The sequence below is a fragment of the Dromaius novaehollandiae genome, chromosome 9 (genome assembly GCF_036370855.1).
Source record: "Dromaius novaehollandiae isolate bDroNov1 chromosome 9, bDroNov1.hap1, whole genome shotgun sequence".
Taxonomy (NCBI): Eukaryota; Metazoa; Chordata; class Aves; order Casuariiformes; family Dromaiidae; genus Dromaius; species Dromaius novaehollandiae.
The window spans coordinates 20,090,333-20,109,076 of NC_088106.1; the positions used below are offsets into that span (position 1 = coordinate 20,090,333).

Genomic DNA, 18,744 nt, shown 5'->3' on the forward strand with positions numbered 1-18,744 from the left:
AGCACCAGGGGAATCCACAGCCTTAGTGCAGGGTCTTAACAGGTACTTAAAAATAACAGGAAACCACCTACTCCTGGTTATGCAGAAGTCACCAAGAACAACCCCTTCAGTTAGCCTTTCTTAACAAGGAGTAAAATGTTGGTTAGGGAGCAGTACGGTACATGCCTCCGGGTACAAAGTTGGTTTAAGAAATTTCTGCACTGTAAATTGGAACAGAGAACTAAACCTAATTTAATATATAAAATAATTCCCTCCACACACATCAGCCCCTTCCAAAACACGCTGAATTTCATGGCTTCATAATGCTGTCCCATCTGAGAGGACAGTAAGGTGCAGACAAGACACAGGAACGACACAGACCAAGGGCAGGAATACCCTGCATCTCTATTGCCAAAGAGAAAGACTTGTCAAAGCGTGGCTTTAGCTGGCCTTGCCACCTGCCTTCCTCTCTGGCTTCGAACCCACACAGCAAATCTCTGAACACAGCAACAACTAAAGAGCAGGCTGACCCTTCGCCATCAAGTTTCCAGCAATATTTGTATATTTTTTTGTAAGCTCTTGCAATGGTTTTGATATTGAATCCCTCCATTTGAGCACAGCACTTGCTACACATACAGCAGTAGCACCATTTCCGCATCACCCACCCGGGCCCAGCAGAGCCGAGGCTCTGATCACACGTGTACTGAAAACACTTATCAGTAGAAGGTGGATCTTCGTGGCAGCTATACGATGATGACAGTTGTCTGCGGGCTGCGGTTTCACACGGGGGCCAAAGGCCCTCTGAAGCTGGGAGGGGCCAGGTGCTCTGTGGCACCGACTTTGCAAACACGTCATGTCTGCGCTGGGCATCACCTGCATCTCAGGCGCTTTGCGTCTCCGCTCTCCAGATCTGATAGCCGGACACCGATCCCCATGTTTTCCTCTGCGAGGACCCTCGGACGTCGCCGCACAAGCGTGACAAAGCCCAGTGACGAGACACTTCGCACTGCCAAAAACGAACTTAAAAAAACGGGGATGGGAGGGGGAAACACTGCTGCATAAAACGGTCTAAGAAACCCAAAAGGCAACATGGGTTGTAGTTAATGTAAGTAGGCTCTTTTCTAAATTCTGGACTCCCGTGTGAGAATACAACGCTTAAGGTTTTTTTGTGTGTGTGTGTTTTTTTTTTTTTTTTTTTTTAAATCTCACCTAGGAAGTTTTTCTTTAAGAAAACAAAAAAAACCCCACACAGACGCCCTCTCACTTGAACCACCCGATCTCGTTTCGGGCCGGGTGACACTCACGGCGCAGCCCAAGCAGCCGGCACCGCTTGCCGCCTTCTCGCCGGCCCCTCGCGGCCGCGTCCCCGTCCCCGCCCCCGCAGCACCGGCCGGCGCAAAGGCACCAACTCCCCCGGGCGCCGGCCCCGGCCCCGGGCAGCCCTGAGGGCGGCGGCCGCGGGAGGCGCCCGGCGGCGCGGGCTGTGAGGGCGGGCCAGGGCCGGGCCGGGGCGGAGCGAGGCGAGGCGGAGGGCAGGGCCGCGCCGCAGCGCTCCCGCTGCCCCGACACCGCCGAGGCGGAGGGTCCCGCCGCCGCCGCGCCGACATGGCCGCCCGCCCCCCAACCGCCGCCGCCGCGCCCGGCCGCCCCCCGCCCGCGGCTCCCAGGTAGGGCTCGCGCCCCTCCCCGCGCGCCGCCGCCGCCAGCGCGCCCGGGGCTGCGCCGCCGCCCGCCTCGGCAGCAACGGCGCCGGCCCGCCGCGCGCCCGCGGACCGCCATCCGCCCGGTGAGGAGGGGCGCCGGGCGCCCGCGCGTGGGCTCGCCCCGGGCCGGGGGGAAGGGGAAGGAGGGAAGGGCCGGGGCGGTGGGGCCGGGGGCGCCGCGCAGTTCGCGCGGGCGCTTCGGGCGGGCGCAGCCTGCGCGGTGGCGGCGTCGGGCACCTCCGCGGAGCGGCGCGGGAAGGCGCCGGCATGACGCGCTGGCGCCCGGCCGCGCTGCCGGCCCGGAGGGGACCGACCCGCCCGCCCGCCCCTGCCCCGAGCCGGGGCGCGCTGCCCCACCGACTACATCGGTCCTCTGTCTTCGGATGTTGCCTTAACAGCTATTTTTAGTACTGTAGCATCTGAAAAAGTCAGTAAGCGAATTGGCTCTGCATGAAAAACCTTTAGGATGTGCTACTTAAATCACTTCTACAGGGCTGCGCTGCCCCCTAAATCAGATTTTTTCAGAGTGAAAGAAAGCCTAAAGATTGCTCTACTTTTATTATCCACGCTTCACCAAACACTTATTTATAGCATTTATGAGTGACAGATTAGAGCAAAACTTCCCTTGAGGAGGAAACTGATGCACAAATAAGAGTAGCCCACTGGAGATGCAAGATGTGGTTAAGAGTAATCTTCAGCTATCACGAGCAAATTGCATTTTCATGATAGCAGGCAGACTGGAGTATTATACAAATTGTACCGTTTAAGTGTAATACCGACTATCAGAGATAAGAGCATATGTTACAAGTGATTACAGTTGGTTTTGTTTTGCTTGCTCCCAGTGCTGCGTGCCCCAAAGAGACAGGTGCTAGAAGTGAGACACACAAGATCTGGAGAGGATGCAGCCCAAAAGGCAGCAGGCAGTGAAACCCCTCAAGAAAGAGGCAGAGCAGCCAGAATACTCACCTCTGTGTGTGTGTGTGTGGGGGGGGGGGGGGGCAGCATTTAAATGGGCAGTAATTACTTGCATAACAAATTGCTTTTGCTTTACATGAAGGAAACAAAAAGCTTTAAAATGACTCCTCAGGGCTGACTGATGAGGGTCTCCTATCAATAGTTACTTACCAACTAAAGTTTAGTAATATTTTTATTATTTTCTGATCTGAATTGCCTGACCTAGAAATAGCCTATTCTGATTTCTCCCTTTGCATTTCAGTATGAAATTAGGAGAATCTAGTTTTTCCTTTTAAGACAAAAAATTGCATTTCCTTATATGCAGTTTTCAAACAGTGAATACACTGAGGTGATTTTACAGACTGTAGTATTTTATGGGAAGTCTCAGTCTGAAAGTAAAAAGCAATTCAGAGTTTAAAGCCAGAGAAGTGTTTAGATTATGTAGTCTGACATCCTATATTTCATACACTACAAGGAAAATTGGGTAAAAATGTAGTCTTGACCCCCCCAGCACCTTGGGTCAAGTTAAGACAGATCTTCCAAAAAAGATGGTCTTAAAATAAGTTAGACAGGCTGCTGCTGTCCTTGCCTACAGTCTCACTTCCCTGGTTAAACACTTGCATTCTCACATGGATACACCTGTCTTCCAACGCCACGCGATTGTTGCTGGGATTTTCATCGCTATAGGAAACATCTCGAGAAGCCAGTCCTACCTTGCTCTAGAGCTCTGCCATGTGGTCAGCTCTTCACGCCAGCTAGGTTTGTTACCGGGAAAACATAGGTCTCTTTTTGTTGTCGAGGCTAAGGCGTAGCGTGCACTCTGCTGTGAGTGACATACCTCTTTTTTCCCCCTGAAGAGCAAGAGATTTTCTTCCTGAAGCTTGAGCAAGTCAGCCATCCCTGCTCCAGGAGCTACAGTCATCTTTTTCAGCCCTTTTATCTCCTGCAGCTGATATGTTCACAGCTGCTCATTATTAGTTAATCAGGGTAACCCTTTCTTTGCTGTACAGCTACATAAGCCTCATCACTTTTTGTCTGTGAATAGGGGTTAAAGGATCCCAGGAAAGAGGGTGGTGGCTAGAACAGTGAGCCATTCATTCAGTCCACTCTTGTCTTCTCCAGGAAAACTTGGGGGAAAAAGCACAGCTGTGAACAGGCAGTGGCACTGATAGCTTGTCCTCATTCACCTTCTGCTCGTTGTGCCCACCATACAATATCTAGGCAGCTTTAGCTGGGAACTTGTGAGAGCAGCTGCAGAGAAGCAAGAGCAATGACCGTCAGCAGTTGGGAGTTAGCTTTGCAGACCCTCCCAAAGAAAGAAGTCTCCACTGCTGAACTGTCATAAGGCAAATACCTTCCCTGCAGAATCAGTCTGGGGCTGGGCCCATTTCTGTGGCTGTTCACACCTGAACCTACCTGCATACACCCAGCTTCCCGAACCAAGACCCAAGCTCTGCCTACCTTGCCCGCTCTCCTGTCACCCACTTGTATCTCCCAAAACTATGAGTGTTGCCTGAGCTCAGCGTAAACCTGGGGTGCATATTGACTTCCTGCTCAAGGCATTTCCTTGCTTCCATATCTCAAGCTAAAAGCGTGAGCCGTGTGTCCAGACGCCTGCAGCTGCTGTGGACCACAGCAGAGCAGGCGACTGGCCTTTGAGGCATCTCATGATAAACTACTTTCTTGGCAGTAGCTGACACTTTTTCTGTCCAGTATTTTGAAGGGGCTAACGAACATTTTTGGTACACATCACAGTTGGGAACCTGGAACTCTGATCTGTAACTCTGGTCTTCATGGCAAACAAAACCTCATTAAGGCTTTAAACATTCCAGCTCCCACTTTGCCTCTTTGGGTGAGAGGCGAGAGAAGCGTACTTGAATTTTCTGTGTATCAGCCAGGAACTTCTGTGTGTCTGTCCCCTGTGTAAGCTAGTGACTATTTGGGATGCTCTTTCATTCACAGTAGATTAAGGAGATAACAACCACCCCTTTTGGTAAAACTGCAGTTTTTGATCTGCTCAAGCCTCTCATAAAACTGAGACATACGTAAGTTTTGGCCAAGCCTGTATATCTGAAAGTCTTCTTAGCTGATGAAGAAACAAGAGTCTTCAAGCACTTGTCTTTTGGATTGGCACATGCTTTTAACACACGCTTTGTGTGAAAACTGGAAAGAAAGGGATGAATAATAATGGTGTTCTTCAGTTGAGGCTTAGCAGCGACATTAGACTGAACAGTAATTCAAAAGAATTAAAATGCATCTCCACCTAGCAGAGATGAGAAGTAGTAGGTTTTAAACCTGTGAGTGAAAAGACAAGTAGAAAGAATGACTGCTGTTTCTTAGAAACTCACTCTCCACGTACTGCAAAGAGTTTTATATCACCAACACAAAATATCTTTGCTGTATCTCAGTAATACTTGGCACTACAGAGCAGTTCAGCACATAGTGCACAGAGAATGGGTAAGAAAAGCCGTTCTGGCTTCGTAGGTCCCTGTAGGAAACCAGGTTCTTTTTGCATTTGATGAATATGGTAGGCCTGACCACAGATGCAAAGAAATAAGTTATGATATTCAAAGCCAAGAATAGATCCAAAAGCTAGGGTTGTATCAGGCACTTCCTGCAGACAGTAGTCGTACGGCCCGGACTCTTTTCCGTTGTTAACTTACACAGTAGCATTAGTGTCACAGGTTTCAGCTGACAGCTGCTCTTATGGTCCAGCAAAGCAGCCCAGTTCTTATATAGGAGAGAGAACAGATTTGGTGACTTTGCGCTACAACAGGGAAAGATGGTTTTAGGAATGAGTGAAATAAAACTTTAATCCTTTAAGGAGAAAAAGTTGCAGTCAGTGACCACAAATTATGATGTTTAACAGTCAAGGGACTAAGCTGGATCTGACAGTTTCTTTGGAGGAATCATTAAAGAATGAAATAATACAGAACAACAATGCATAAAACCAAAGCAATCAGTATTAGCAAATTATTTTAAACCATTGTCAGGGCTGAGTGGAATGAAGTAGGCACCGACTGAGCTGCGCGGGAGGTGATGGGTTGTATTTGGTGAGACTGACTGCATAGCTTACAGATCCATTCTCCATATTTTTCTTCCTCTGTGAGTAAAAGAGGAACACATGTATTACAAGTCATATTTAAATAAAAGGGCAAATGAGGAAATCCACTGAACAAGAGCGTAGTGTTGGAGCTCTCATTAGCAAGATAATTGCATGCATTGGAGCAGTAGCTGGTGTCACATATAAAGAGGAGATTTTGTTTTTCTCACAAGTGCAGAACTAGTACAGCAGCCCTATCAGTTAGGTTAAATTCTTGCTGGAAATGCTTTTCATTTGCAAATTAGCCAGACAAATTTACCAGATGCTTTGAGTGCAGTGGCCAGAAAATACATTGACTACGCTTTGGTCATTTTGGAGATTCACTGCCTTCTTTCAGTGTCAGCTTGCATCGTCAGTTTGATTGGCAGTGGTGGGAGTTCTCGAAATGACGTGCTGCCTCCTATTTTCACTGAGAATTTCTTTTAACAGTTCATTACCCTGTCTAACCTGTGTTGTCAAACACAGGCAACAATCTCAGGGATATCTTTTTCTTCGGTGAGGTCGGGGAGAAAAAGTTCGGCTAAAAAGAGAAGGAACTGAAAATGTCAGAAGTCATAGGTCTGTGGATGAGGCATCTGATCCCTTGAGGAGCAAGGCTGGGGGTGACAGGAGGAGGGAGAGTTGCAGAGTAGTGAAGAAATGAACTATATAATTTCTGTGTTTTGTTTCACTAACACTATAGCGACAAAAACATATTGCTTATTTCCAGACTTACATCTATGCTTCTTTTATTCTACCAATTTCATATCGGTTTTGAACTCTGTAATCCACACTCCCGTAGCCTCCCACACGAACTTCACACCTCTGTTCCTCGAAGCATCCATTACTGTCCTCTCTCGGCTCTCACTTGGCTCCATCCGTCACCTCTCCCCATTCTGGCGCAGCGCCCGTGACACTGTCGCTCACTCCATTTGCAGGGCTGCCCGTCGGTATCAGCCCTGCTTCCTCGTCGTTCAGTCCTCTCCTCCTTCAAATGTCCTTCCACGAGGACAGGTTTGAGAAGCTGTAACACATACCGGTGACGGTTTGATATGTGTCCCTAATTTGTGCCCGTGCTGTTCTCTTTGTGCATGATTTTGGCCACGAGCTCTTCCCAGTGATCGCTGTACGCACGCTTCTTAGCTCAGCAAGGCTTCGTTGTTCCGTCCCTCAGCCCTGGGTGGACTGCTGACTCTGCGGTGGCGTCTGGCTTGGAGGGAGGCAGTTAGGCTAGCGGGAGCCTCTCCCTGCACTGCAGATAGGGAGCCCGAGCGCTGAAGCTGCAGCGGGTCGCTCCCCGATGCGGCCGTCACTCCTCAGCTACTCGGGCCCCCAAGCAGTGACTTAGAGCACCCTCTGCGGAGCTGGCGCCTGAGCAGCCCCAAGGCAGAGCCCTAAGTCCCCCGCACACTGTCTGGTTTGCTAGCGGTGCTGAGGAGCCAGGGACGGGCTGGTAGGAGAGGCTCAGAGAGCTCGGTCTGGGGGTGGGGGTACCAGCGGGGACCACAGCGACCCAGGCAGTGGTCCCCCCCAATTAGTCTGTTCCATATTAAACCTTCTCTCGAGCTCAGACTGGAGTGCAGCAGCTCTGTCTCTCAGAGCCAATTAACACTTAATTATTTAACATCAGGGAAACAGCTTCAGCATCAGGAGCCTGAGCCCTGATAGCCAGGTGTTTCTGAGGGTTCACCCAGAGATGCAAAAGGCAGTTTCAGGTTTCTCTCAGAAAAAGAGAAAGGAATTAAGCACCGTCTCCCCCATCAAAACATCAGATCACCAGCTCGCTGCCTCAAAGGCAGCAGGGGCTTCTCCTCCTCCTGTGCTGGTGCAGGACGGGGCTGGCGCTGGGTCGCGCTCTCCAGGGCCCTGGTAGGGCCGTGCGCTTGGAAACGCCGCACATACGTGGGGAGCTTTTTGCCTGAAACTTTTTTCCAGAATTTACCTCCTCCGTGCTTGTCAGCGGAGCAGGTAGTGCTTCAGGCTGCCTGTGCGGTACACCTTCCCTTCCTTCTGCTCCGCGGAGAACAGATGGAGAAGTTTATACTGGCTATTTCTGTCTTTTTTTAAACAACTAGTACAGATTTAACACATGCAGATTAATACTGCAATTGCTAGGACTTACTTGGTTCCAAGCCTAAATTTTAAACCTCCTTTTCTAGGACTTTGCTTAGTCCTGTTGACCGTGGATTTTTTTTGTTGGTCTCTCTAGCATCCCTCATTAATTTTTTTTCACTTCAAGATTTAACTGATTATTATTAAATATCTGGTTCCTGCCAATACCCATGACATGTGAAGGGGTCAGTGTTTTTTGTTAAAGCTATGTTTTCCCCAGGTTGTGAATTTACTGTACATCTAATAAATTCTTCTTGCCTGCTCTCTAAGAAAGATTCCTTTCTAAATCTTGATACAATTTCATTTTTAGCTGAGATAAAAAGGAATTAAAATAAAATTAACACAGAACCTGGTGCTGCAGTGCGTAGTTCCCAGCTGGTGAAATTCAAAACCGGTCATCAATGAGAGTCCTGTATAAGCCCTAAATGGTCCCATTTAAGGCTGGGATTTACCCTCTGTGCCCTATCCTGAGCTGATCCCATGCACTTGTGATACCCAGCTTCCCAGTGTTACAAGAATTATTTGTTTCCTGGAACAGTTTGTTTTAAAATATGAATTGCTGAAAAACTGGAATTCATCGAACTAAGGCATCTTTGTATTACAGGTAAGATGTCTTGCTCGGAAAGATACGCAGAATTTAGGATGCCTAGACTTGAATGATGGTGTAACTTAGGTGACTGATTTTCCCCAAAATAGGGTAGCCCCCCGTGTGGTAGGATATTAGTTATGGTAGGATATGGAGTTAGTTATTTAGTGGTAACTAAGTAACCAGTTAGGTAACCAGTTTTGCTACCTGGAGGTGGATTTTGGTGCTGGAGTGACCGCGCCGGGCAAGCTCAGAAGGCTGAGGGCAGCTCTCCAGCCCCGCGCCAGGGCTGCTGTGCAGGGCCGCGCGTCCAGCGGCCACGGGCTGGCAGTGCTTGTGTGTGCGGTGATCCCACGGTTTTGCATACTGTAGTTTCGTTCCAGTGAAAGCTCAATTTACTTAAGTTGTCCCACAGGACTGGACTTGTACTTTGTTTCCGCACTGAAAACCTAGTATTTGTGAGATTGCATAGTTGTAAATATTACTGAGGATTTCATAAGCCAGTCGCACTGTTCTTCCATGAGAAGTGGAACTGCTCGTGACATGCAGTAGCTCTCCAGAACGTTAAAGGGAAAATGAAAAAGTACCTCTTAGTTTGGAAAACTGTTTAAATTGGGTCCGAATCCTTTTCCCCCCAAGATTAATTTATAACTGTCTATGCTATTTCAGTTTGAAAAGTGAAGAGACTAGATCAGCAGGGTAACAGTCCAACAACATGCTTATAGATTATTTTGCTTTTATGCTGTCGGGGCAATTTCTTCCTTGTCAGTGCTGATGTGTATTACCATTGTAGACATCCATTAAAAATGAAAGCTCATTTATTTTTAAAAGGAAAAGATTTGCATACTGAATGAGTCCATATCATTTTCACACAAATTCTGGAATGAGACCCTCCCCTCAGCTAGAAGAAAAATAATTGTTTCTGGAATGTATAAAAATACAAAAGTGATGGCGTGCCTATTAAGGACCTTAGTTAAATGCTCACGTGATCTTGGCTTCGCAATGTACGTGCCAATAAATTCAATCCTGTGCATAATACAAGCCACAAATCCAGTGAAAACCAATGGCCATTTATTCACAGTCTTAAATGTAAGTAGCATATTTGAACTCTGACAGTGGTTTGCATGATATAATTAGCAGTGTAGTTACCAAATGCAAAGTCCTGATACTTCTTAAAGTGCAGCCATGTTTCTCAGATTATGGAAGTCAATAGTGTACGTTATGGAACAGTGCATCTGAGTATAATACAGATGTCTGTCTTTGGGTTCTGCCACCAGTAGCAAATTTTTATTGCATACCAATAAAACTAATTGACAGGCAAGTACATACTTGCTGAATAGATTTTCTGATTTAGAAGGTGTGGCTTTCAAGGTATCACACGTAGCAAAATTATTGAGTAACTACTGAAAACAACGGAGTGAAAAACAAATAATCCAATCCAGTAATCTTAAAAAAAAAAAAAAAGAAAGAAAAAGAAAAAAAAAGAAAATTGAGGCCATAGGACCAGCTTTACTTTGGTGTGGATTACTTTGATTACGCACAACAGGACCTTTATATTACAGGGTATCTTTCTTCAGCTGAAGTCCTTACAGTGATCTCCCAGTAATGAAGCAATAGTAATTTTGCAAAACCTGGGTTTAACCACATACCTCTTTCTTTATTCCTTAGAATCAAAAGGACTTAGACACTTAGACTTTGCACTGTTGAACAGAGTAGAACATAAACACACTTAAAGCTGAGACAGGAGCCTGCCTCTGCTCTTACTGAAGTTAATGGGAAGAGCATGGCTGCTGCTGGGCTCTGCTGAGGTAGGATCACATCCCTGCTCCAGAGACAATGAGCATCTACCGTTCACTTTGTACCATGAGTTATGGCCACTCGGCATTTTAGGTTGCATTACAAAATACAAAAATTTCACACTGCCGTTTTACTTTATTCTAAAAAAAGAAGCCTTGAGAAGCTGAAGTGTTGTGCTGCAGATGCCAGATTTAGATACCCTTTCTGTTCATCATGTATGACCCAACTACAGTCAGCTTCACTGAGGTTATTGTAGGGTCATTCATAGAGTATGGCACAAGTGAGCTTGTCTCTATCTGAACTAAAAAAAGTCTTTCTAATAGAAACACTTCTCCTCCTATCTTCAAGGACCAGGCAGAAAAAAGAAGAGGTGGCATCAAAGAGCAATTTAGTCTCTCTCAGATTCTCTGCAACCAGAACCGCTCTTGATTTCTGAAGGATAACTAAGAAAATCCATATCTACACAGAATCTTGTCCATATATTTGCATTAGGCAAGAATACTAGTTTAGCAAGTACCCACCTAATTCCACCACGGGTTATGATAAGGATATCTGAGGGCATATCCTGAGCTCAGTGAGTGGCATAGATAGCCCTGCTTGATCCTAGAGAGGACAGGTCAAGCGTTTCAAGCCCAGTCACCAGAACAGTTTCATAGTTAATCTACAGTTCACCGCAGAGCAGTGGCTGAAGAAGCTCTGCAGCTAATCAACACCATGCCACCAAGGGAAAAAAATTTAGATTATTTAAAATTAATAACTCAGTGATCTGATTCATCTTTAGGCTTTCAGGGATAATGTTCCATACACATTGAAAGCCAGCAGGTTTTAGTGGGTAGAAAAGAGAAAGATTAATCTTGCCAAGAAAAGGAAGAAAAAAATAAAGCATAATTTCTCAGAGTGAAATCCCATGCTTTCTTTATGCTGGTATAAGAGTGCAAAAAGCTGAGAATGTTGCCTTCAGCTCTACTGTTCAGTTCTGTTAAACACATGACAGCCCATGGAAAAGAAGTTTCACAGATTCAAGCAAGCTAAACCACAGACAGGGTTGGTAATATCTAAATGGAAATGTACAAAAGCATGTTTTATCACATTAGCAGCAGAGATAATCAGGGAGGCAGCTTCATTTTGTTCACATCTCTGATAATGTTAGCGGGTTTTTTTTTTTTTGCTTTTTTTTTTTAAAAAAGCACACTTTTAAACAAGTCAGTTTTGAGGCTTTGTTTCCTATAAGTTATCACAGATTGCTGTTTATTGACCGATTAATTAGCATCAAAATTGATATGATTTGTGTTCCAGTGAGATATTAGTAGGAAAACAGAATTGTTAGGAATGTTTCAGCCATGTAAATTATGTTAAAATAAGATTTGTTGTGAATAAGCAGTGACAGAATGTATTCTTTGGCATTAAAATAATTTCAGAATGTACCCTGACATTTTAACTAGATAGTTTACGAACATAACTGCAGGTGGTCATAGAAACAATATCAGATTAAAAAGAGTATGAAACTTCTGAGAATATTTTAGATGAAGACACTTATTTGCAGACTAATCTTTTACTTTCCTGGAATCATTAGTTAAGGCAAAAAATGTATTTGTTAATGAACGCTATTATAATCCTAAAAAAAATTTTGAAAATTTTAGCAGGAGTCCAAAGCAGTTTGACTTTCTGTATTAAGGGCTGGAAATGAGAATGGTGTTGAAGAATGAGTACGCTTAGTAGACAGATACTTTTGAAAATACTTTAGACACCATTAAAGTAAAATATTTATCAGAAATGAGTTTACTTTAGTAGGGATCAACATCACAGCTTCACAGAGTAGCTTCGACTAGTTGATTTTTGAATATATAGATGTATTGAAGAAGCTTCCTATCCAAGGAAATGGATGACATAGTAGACTATGAATTGTCTTCATTTTTATAGCTATAGAAATGATTTAATAATTGGCTAATAGCTGTTTCTGAAAGTTGAGGAAGAAGAGTATACTCTCCATGGAAAGACATCCACCAAAGCTTCCTGCTTTGTTCACAGAAGCCAAGTCCTGCTTCTCTGGGGAGGGTGGAAGGGAGGAACTGAGGCAGGTAGGTCCAAAATATCTGTTCTGCCAGAACAAAAGACCTAAGCAGAAGCCAAAACATCTGCAAGTTACTGTTATGTTGAGGTTGAGGATAGTCTGACCCACTCCACTTAACACTGTACCTGCATCATGGGTTTGAACAACCACAGGGACCAGAATGGCCTTTTGGTGGGAGGAGGGATGACGGCCGGAGCAGCAGAAGGCATTACGTTCCTTCTCCGTGGTAGCGCTCCCCCCGCGTTGTAAAAGGCTTGGAACAGCACCAGCGCAGCGAGTTGTGTGCCACACAGATTCCCTGTTCTTTCTTCTTGAACTGTCATTATCTTGTGTGTCTCAAAGATACTAAAAAAAAATTGGCATGCTTTGCTGATTAGTTCTGTGGCTTATTGGTGTCTAGGGAAGCTTCCTGTATTTGGAATAATTTTTTTATTGTCATTTCTTTTAGTTTTCAGAAACATACGCTATGCTGAAGTCATTCTACAGTCTCGTGATTTTGTAGTGAAGAACACTATGCAGCATGACATTGTGGTCCGTTGGCTACTCATACACAAACTTTTCTTGTTTTTCCAAGACACCAAACTATTCCTAATTCAGATTCTGCATTTAAACATTATTTTTTCCAGTATCACCAGCCTCTGTTCACAAACAGCTTTCCCCCATAAATTCTTTTATCATTTTTAAAGTACTTGAAAGTGATACTGTGACAGTAGAAAGCTCACAAGCTTCTCCCATAAATATTTGGGGAGAAGTCTGTGCTTTGTTACTGTCAAGTTTCCAAAACCAGGTTTAATACTCCTTAGCACAGCTGGTGCAAAGAATTTCAGAAAGTCTGCTGAACTTCAGAAGTGCCACATTTAAAACGTGGAAGCATTATTCACTTGCCTATCACACACATAATACTAAGTACCTACTACATTTCCTTACACTTTTACAGTCTATTTGATTTGTAATCAATCTAAAAAGGGAAACACTAGAACATCTAGAAAGTTTTGATTAGGTACATGCATTTTCTGTTCAAATATTCATGACATACTCATTTGCTTTGAAGTTACACATCTTTGTCACATTTATCTTCCTTTCAGAAGTACTTGGTATCTGTCTTGAATTTAATTAATGAAAAGCTTTTATAGAGTAGATCTGACATCTGTAGACAGTACCTTTTAAGAAAAGAAAGGTCAGATAGTGAAGTATTTTATTGCACATGTTGCACTTTGAGGATTGTTTTGTCAGTATTTGACTCTCGTTCTAATGCTCATAATCAGAAACACCATGCATGGCAATATAGCAAAAGCTGATTAAGAAGCTCAGCTGTGAAGCTTGACTATACAATATAAAAGAGATGCCAAAAATATTTAACAAACTAATTAAGCCAAGATTAACATCCCCCATATTAAATCAGATCAGTTGCTCCTATCTCATTCTCCATTAGTTTTCCTAAAATGCCCACCTGACAATTTGTGGATAGCAAAAGAGAGAGAGAAGCAGTCAGAGAATGCTGTTTTTTTCTTAACTGCAAGCAGCATTTAAACCAGACTTTTAAAAAATCACTAGTGGTTTATGGTCTAATTTGCAACATCTTTGACTTCATCTTGAAAATGCTGAGAATTTCCAATTCTAATTGAAATCTGTGGGAGCTGCAGGCGCATTTGTAATGTTTTTAATTTGGACTAAGTTTCACCAGATTCCAGCTGTTTCCCAACATTTTTTTCAATTATCTTTAAAGGTAGTAAGATCGGATGATGTGTCACACACTTGTAAATCACACTGTGCTGCACTAACATAAGCTGTATTCCTTTCCCAAAGAAGAGGCATTGCCATCAAAGTGTGTCACACAGTCATGAACGTTCCCGTTTGAGAGGAAGAATGGGTGTTTCCTCTGTGTCCTTCAGGCTTTCTTCCTACAGCAAAAGGACAAGTGCTATTGTGCAGTATACCTACATATACGAAGTGAATAAGGAATATTTGTGGGACATATTTTGAGGAGTATTTCTGATTTCATATTGCTGCTTTCTGACTCACTAGGCTTAAAAAGTAGCAGGCCTATTGCCTTGCTGCAGAGGAAGTGAAACTGCCGTATTCTGTGGTATCTGTGCCTGGATATAGTGGACTAAAGCTTTATCTTTCTCAAATCATCTTCCTGATTAGCACTGCCCACTTAAGTTAAATACATACAGGTTAAATAGTTTGAAGAATCCTTCCTTTATCAAGATTTCTTACCTTTCCTGAAGTTAAACCCTCAGTTATGCCTTAGCTTCCCATCTTGCTGGCACTGCCGTGCTGAATATGGTGTCCTTGCTTTTAGGGTAGAAAAACAGTCTCAGCTGTTTTTCTGTCCATATGCATCAGGAGCAGTCCTTCAGCCCTCTCTGAACTCTCCCTGAAGAAGGTCTGTTCCTTAATCTTTCCCAGGTTCAATCAGTTTTATTCATTATCAGACCTTGGCTGGTCTCCAGAGCTTCTTTTTATACCTTCTAAAAAGTCATCCAAATCAAGAACCCGTCAAAAAAAGATCATTACCAATACCATCTTATATGTTATCCTAGGCATTTTCCTTCATTTGCCTTATGTGTTCTGTCCCTGATCCCTGACCCCAAAAGAAATCTCATGGATCCTCATATGCTTTTTTGTAGTCTCTTTTGAATATGGTACAAGCCTGTCCTTTTTTGAAGGTTTTCCTAGCAAGCAGGTGTTCTTCTACCAGCATAACAGAGGTCCTTCCAGGTTTCACCTTTTTTTTCCTCTAAAGTCATGGTAAATCCAGCAACAGATGGGAGAAAGGTAAGATGCATTTCAGCTGTTTGCTAAGGCCCAGTTTTTGTGGGCCAGCTCTCTGTCAGTAAACTACTGAAATGCAGCTATACCATCAAAAAAAAAAGTCAAAATCCTCAATCACTTGTCATTCAGCTTCTGATTGTCAACTCTTTGATACTTGTCTTGTTTAATCTGAGTTTACTCTGCTGTAGCTATTAAATGTGAAGAAGTTTAAGTCAGACTTACAGATAAAACATTGGTATCCTTCTCTTAAGGAGTCAATCAAATAAAGAGAGGAAGGAATAATTTAAGTATATCATATAAAATTTTGTTCATTTTTTTACACTTATTCTTCAGTAAAACTTGTCCTTTTATAGTATTTTTAATTCATGTTTGGAAACAAGGCTGAGCTTTGCTAATGCTGGCTGAGGCTTCCAGATTTGTTTACTTTCTTTAATTTGGAATAGGATGAAGGGCATTCAGGGCTCTGTGAACATGGAAAGAGAAGGCTTTTTTTATTATCTAATTCCCTATAGAATAGTTTGCTTTTTCTCTGCTCTTGTTTTTCGTTAGCATGTAGCAGAAGACTGGTCATTTTTGCAGCTGTATCACTGATAAAAATGAAATGCGAATCAAAAGTACATAGAAGACATGGTGAAATGAGCAATCTGAGTATAAAGCACTCAAACTTCTACTCTTTTAGTGCATTCATCTGTAAAAACTAGCAACCCTGTACCTGTTAGACTGTATAGACAATCAGATATGATGATGAGGGGAAGCATTCGGGATTTTCAGTTGCTGGTAAAGTCAGTAGCAGCCAAGGGAGACTGAAACAAGTCTATGAACACTTACAAGATCAGACCCTGATATTGCCAGTGATTGTATTCTGCACATGGGTTCCAAATCCATAACAAAATCAGAAAGACATTTGTTTGAGGTATTTATAGAGCGTCTGTGTGAATAACCATCTGTGCTCTGATTGAAGTATACACATGGTTCAGACTGAATCAAAACCAATTCTGTGCATTAAAATAGTAACTTTGACAATGTTATATCTAAAGATTTTACTGCTAGTGACTCTGTTGACCTGTTTACATGCAAAGATAAATTTTAAAACTGCAAAATTTGAAAGGTAGCACAAGGAAGAATTTGACTAGTCTGTTCACTTCAAAAAGGCTTTGGTCTTTGAAGTTAAGGGATGATGTTTGAATGCTGTATGCACTTCAAAAGTGCTGCTTGCTTAGGGTCTGGATTCAGCCAGCTGCCTTCCTTAGAGCTTGTAAGTAGCTTTTGGGCTTATTTGTGAGTGTAAAGGTAAGAACATGCTGAAGAACCTTGCAATGCTTTCACTTGTCATGTAATTCTATTTCAAACTTAGTTTTATATCTTTTTGTTGGTGGTGGTGTTCAGTACAAATATTAGCAAAATATTCAAAATGTAGCCGACATAAGGTTAATTGCACTGAGAAAACTCATTGTGTTTGTTCAGTTTGCTTACTTCATCAAGACCAGCTTTTTCATGGATCACTATCTTATGTATGTTCAAAATGCTGCAATTAGGGATCATAATGAAAAGATGAAAAGCAGTAGGCTATAATGGGATTAGTTCGAAAAATACATATAATGGTCACTTATTTATTGAACTTGCTCCTTAGAAACAATTACTGAACAGCAAGTTTTTGGAAGCTGGTTATGCTTGTTTAAGATGGTAGGAAATTGAAGTTTCTGATATTGTTTCACAAGATTAATTTTCTTTAGTGATAACCTGGGGAATTCTTTAAATTACCTCTTCTTAGTTGATGTAGCACCATCTGCCACATCTGCAAAGATAATTATTTTTAGGAGCAGCTGTGTTCTTTTGATTAAGTCTTGAGTCACCAAGGTCAGTATTTTCGAATCATTTAATGTAGGAAAATAGAAGCTATTGTTTTGCATTTTGGTCTGTAATAAAGGATGTATTTTTGTTACAGTCCGTGCCATAAACTTCATAGCTGCCGTCCTCTAATTTCCAAGAAATTTATTCTCGTTTGAATGAAAGCATTTAACTACGTAGGAAAAAAGTATCAGTCATAATTCACATATCAGTAAGACAGCACCTGGTGGCCAATAAGCAACTCTAGAGACTCTTCTATTAATGGAAATATTATCCTGTAAATGGCATACTACTTCTCACCCTGGAGCATGGTCTGGGTTTCCAGCTTCAGTTTAAAAAGGTGAATTGTAAATTAATATCTTTGTCACCAAAGAAAAAACTTTTCCAAGAGGAGGTGCATGTCATATTCTGCCACAAGATCCAGAGCATTTTTAGTAGATATTACTGAAGATTTGCATCCTTTAGTAAGCACTGTACTATCTGTAGTCCCCAAATGAACCACTCTATAACAGAGGTGCTGTGTTAAGCCTATGGCCTCCTGTGATAGCTCTAAATCAGAGAGCTATCTCTGATCGGACAAGCACATCTTAATCACATGAGCACTCTCCATCACATGGTAAAAGGGAGCCAAGCGACGGTGAGAATTAGGACCCGACGCGTTCAATAGCTTGCTCTGTCTTGTGGTAGTGAAAAGACTCCGATCTGCTTCAGACATCCTGAGAAGACTGGAGCTCCTCGTAAGCTCTTCACGTGCAGTAGTAATGAGTGTAGTGCACAGGTGCAGAGTGGCCATTCGATGATGACGTGGCTGCATCTCTGCAGCAGTTTCTTGCAGCTTCCCGTTGCTGTACGGAGCACGCAGCGCGCTACACTCCACTGAGCTATCACCCAGAGATAACTCAAATTCATTAATGCTCCAGAACATGACTCCCTAAATATATTTTCAAGCTATGCATTAATTTACTCTTCTACTTGCCCTGTTTAATTAAAGTCCCAAAAGACCTTCAGTTAGCGGCCACGCTCTCATCTTTGTTGCTTTTAGCCTCACCAGCACTTTCTCCGCCATGGGTTCGGTTACCTGCACACAGTGTAAGTGATAGCAAGCAGAGTTATTGTCAACATATCAACTCCCTGGAGGGCAAAGCAGTGGCAAAGCCACTCCGTCTTCCTCTCAATGAAGAGCATGAAAAAGTAATGGACCTTACACTTCAACCTGAAGGTCAGACTTGATTTGTAGCTTGCTATTAGATTGCAGAAGTGACGCATCTTATAAACAGAGGCAGTGCTTCTTTAGGGAGTACTGAGTTGTACCTAGTACAGAGGCTACGCCTAGTCTAAATGTGGACTTATTGAGGAGGGCAATTCACTTACACAGTATTTGACGTGCTGAGTGGGATGTTCTTATTTTTAATGAAGATGTAAAACCAGAATGACTTCATATGTTTAGTGTCCCTCGTTCCGTTAGAGAACAGGGTATACAGGCATGACCTGTAAAAGTGCTGTTTTACCTTGTCAGATGTCAGAGAAATTACTGCCCAGAAATGTTAGGGTTTACCTATATAATCTGAGCAAGGAAGCAGTATTTTGTAAACAACCCCCTCCCTTCTAGATGCAAATGATGCTGGTATCTTAGAGAATATTAAGTGCTAAGAGAATATTAAGTGCTAGAGAATAATAAGTGCTAAGTTAGTTTTACATTTTCCATTCACTGTTCTAATTCTGGCACATATAGATTGATTTCTTTTTTTTTAGTGCTTATGGAATAGCACCTCACATATTGCCCACATCCTTATTGACCAGGTTACTTATCAGTGCAAGTAGGTGTGTCAATATC

The 18,744-nt window shown here is 43.1% G+C and overlaps 1 protein-coding gene across 3 annotated transcripts in view; it reads left to right on the plus strand.

The window, feature by feature from the left end:
• The first annotated feature begins 1,524 nt into the window (after positions 1-1,524).
• SPHKAP (SPHK1 interactor, AKAP domain containing) overlaps positions 1,525-18,744 on the plus strand; it is a 79,000-nt gene continuing 61,780 nt past the window's right edge. For 2 of the 3 annotated variants that reach the window (XM_064516879.1, XM_064516881.1), the window contains exon 1: positions 1,525-1,646. In XM_064516879.1, the coding sequence (XP_064372949.1) occupies positions 1,585-1,646 (62 nt within the window). In that variant the 5' untranslated portion in view covers positions 1,525-1,584. Of the gene's footprint in view, positions 1,647-1,714; positions 1,766-18,744 lie in introns of those variants that run through there. The other variant, XM_064516880.1, reaches the window with a different exon arrangement.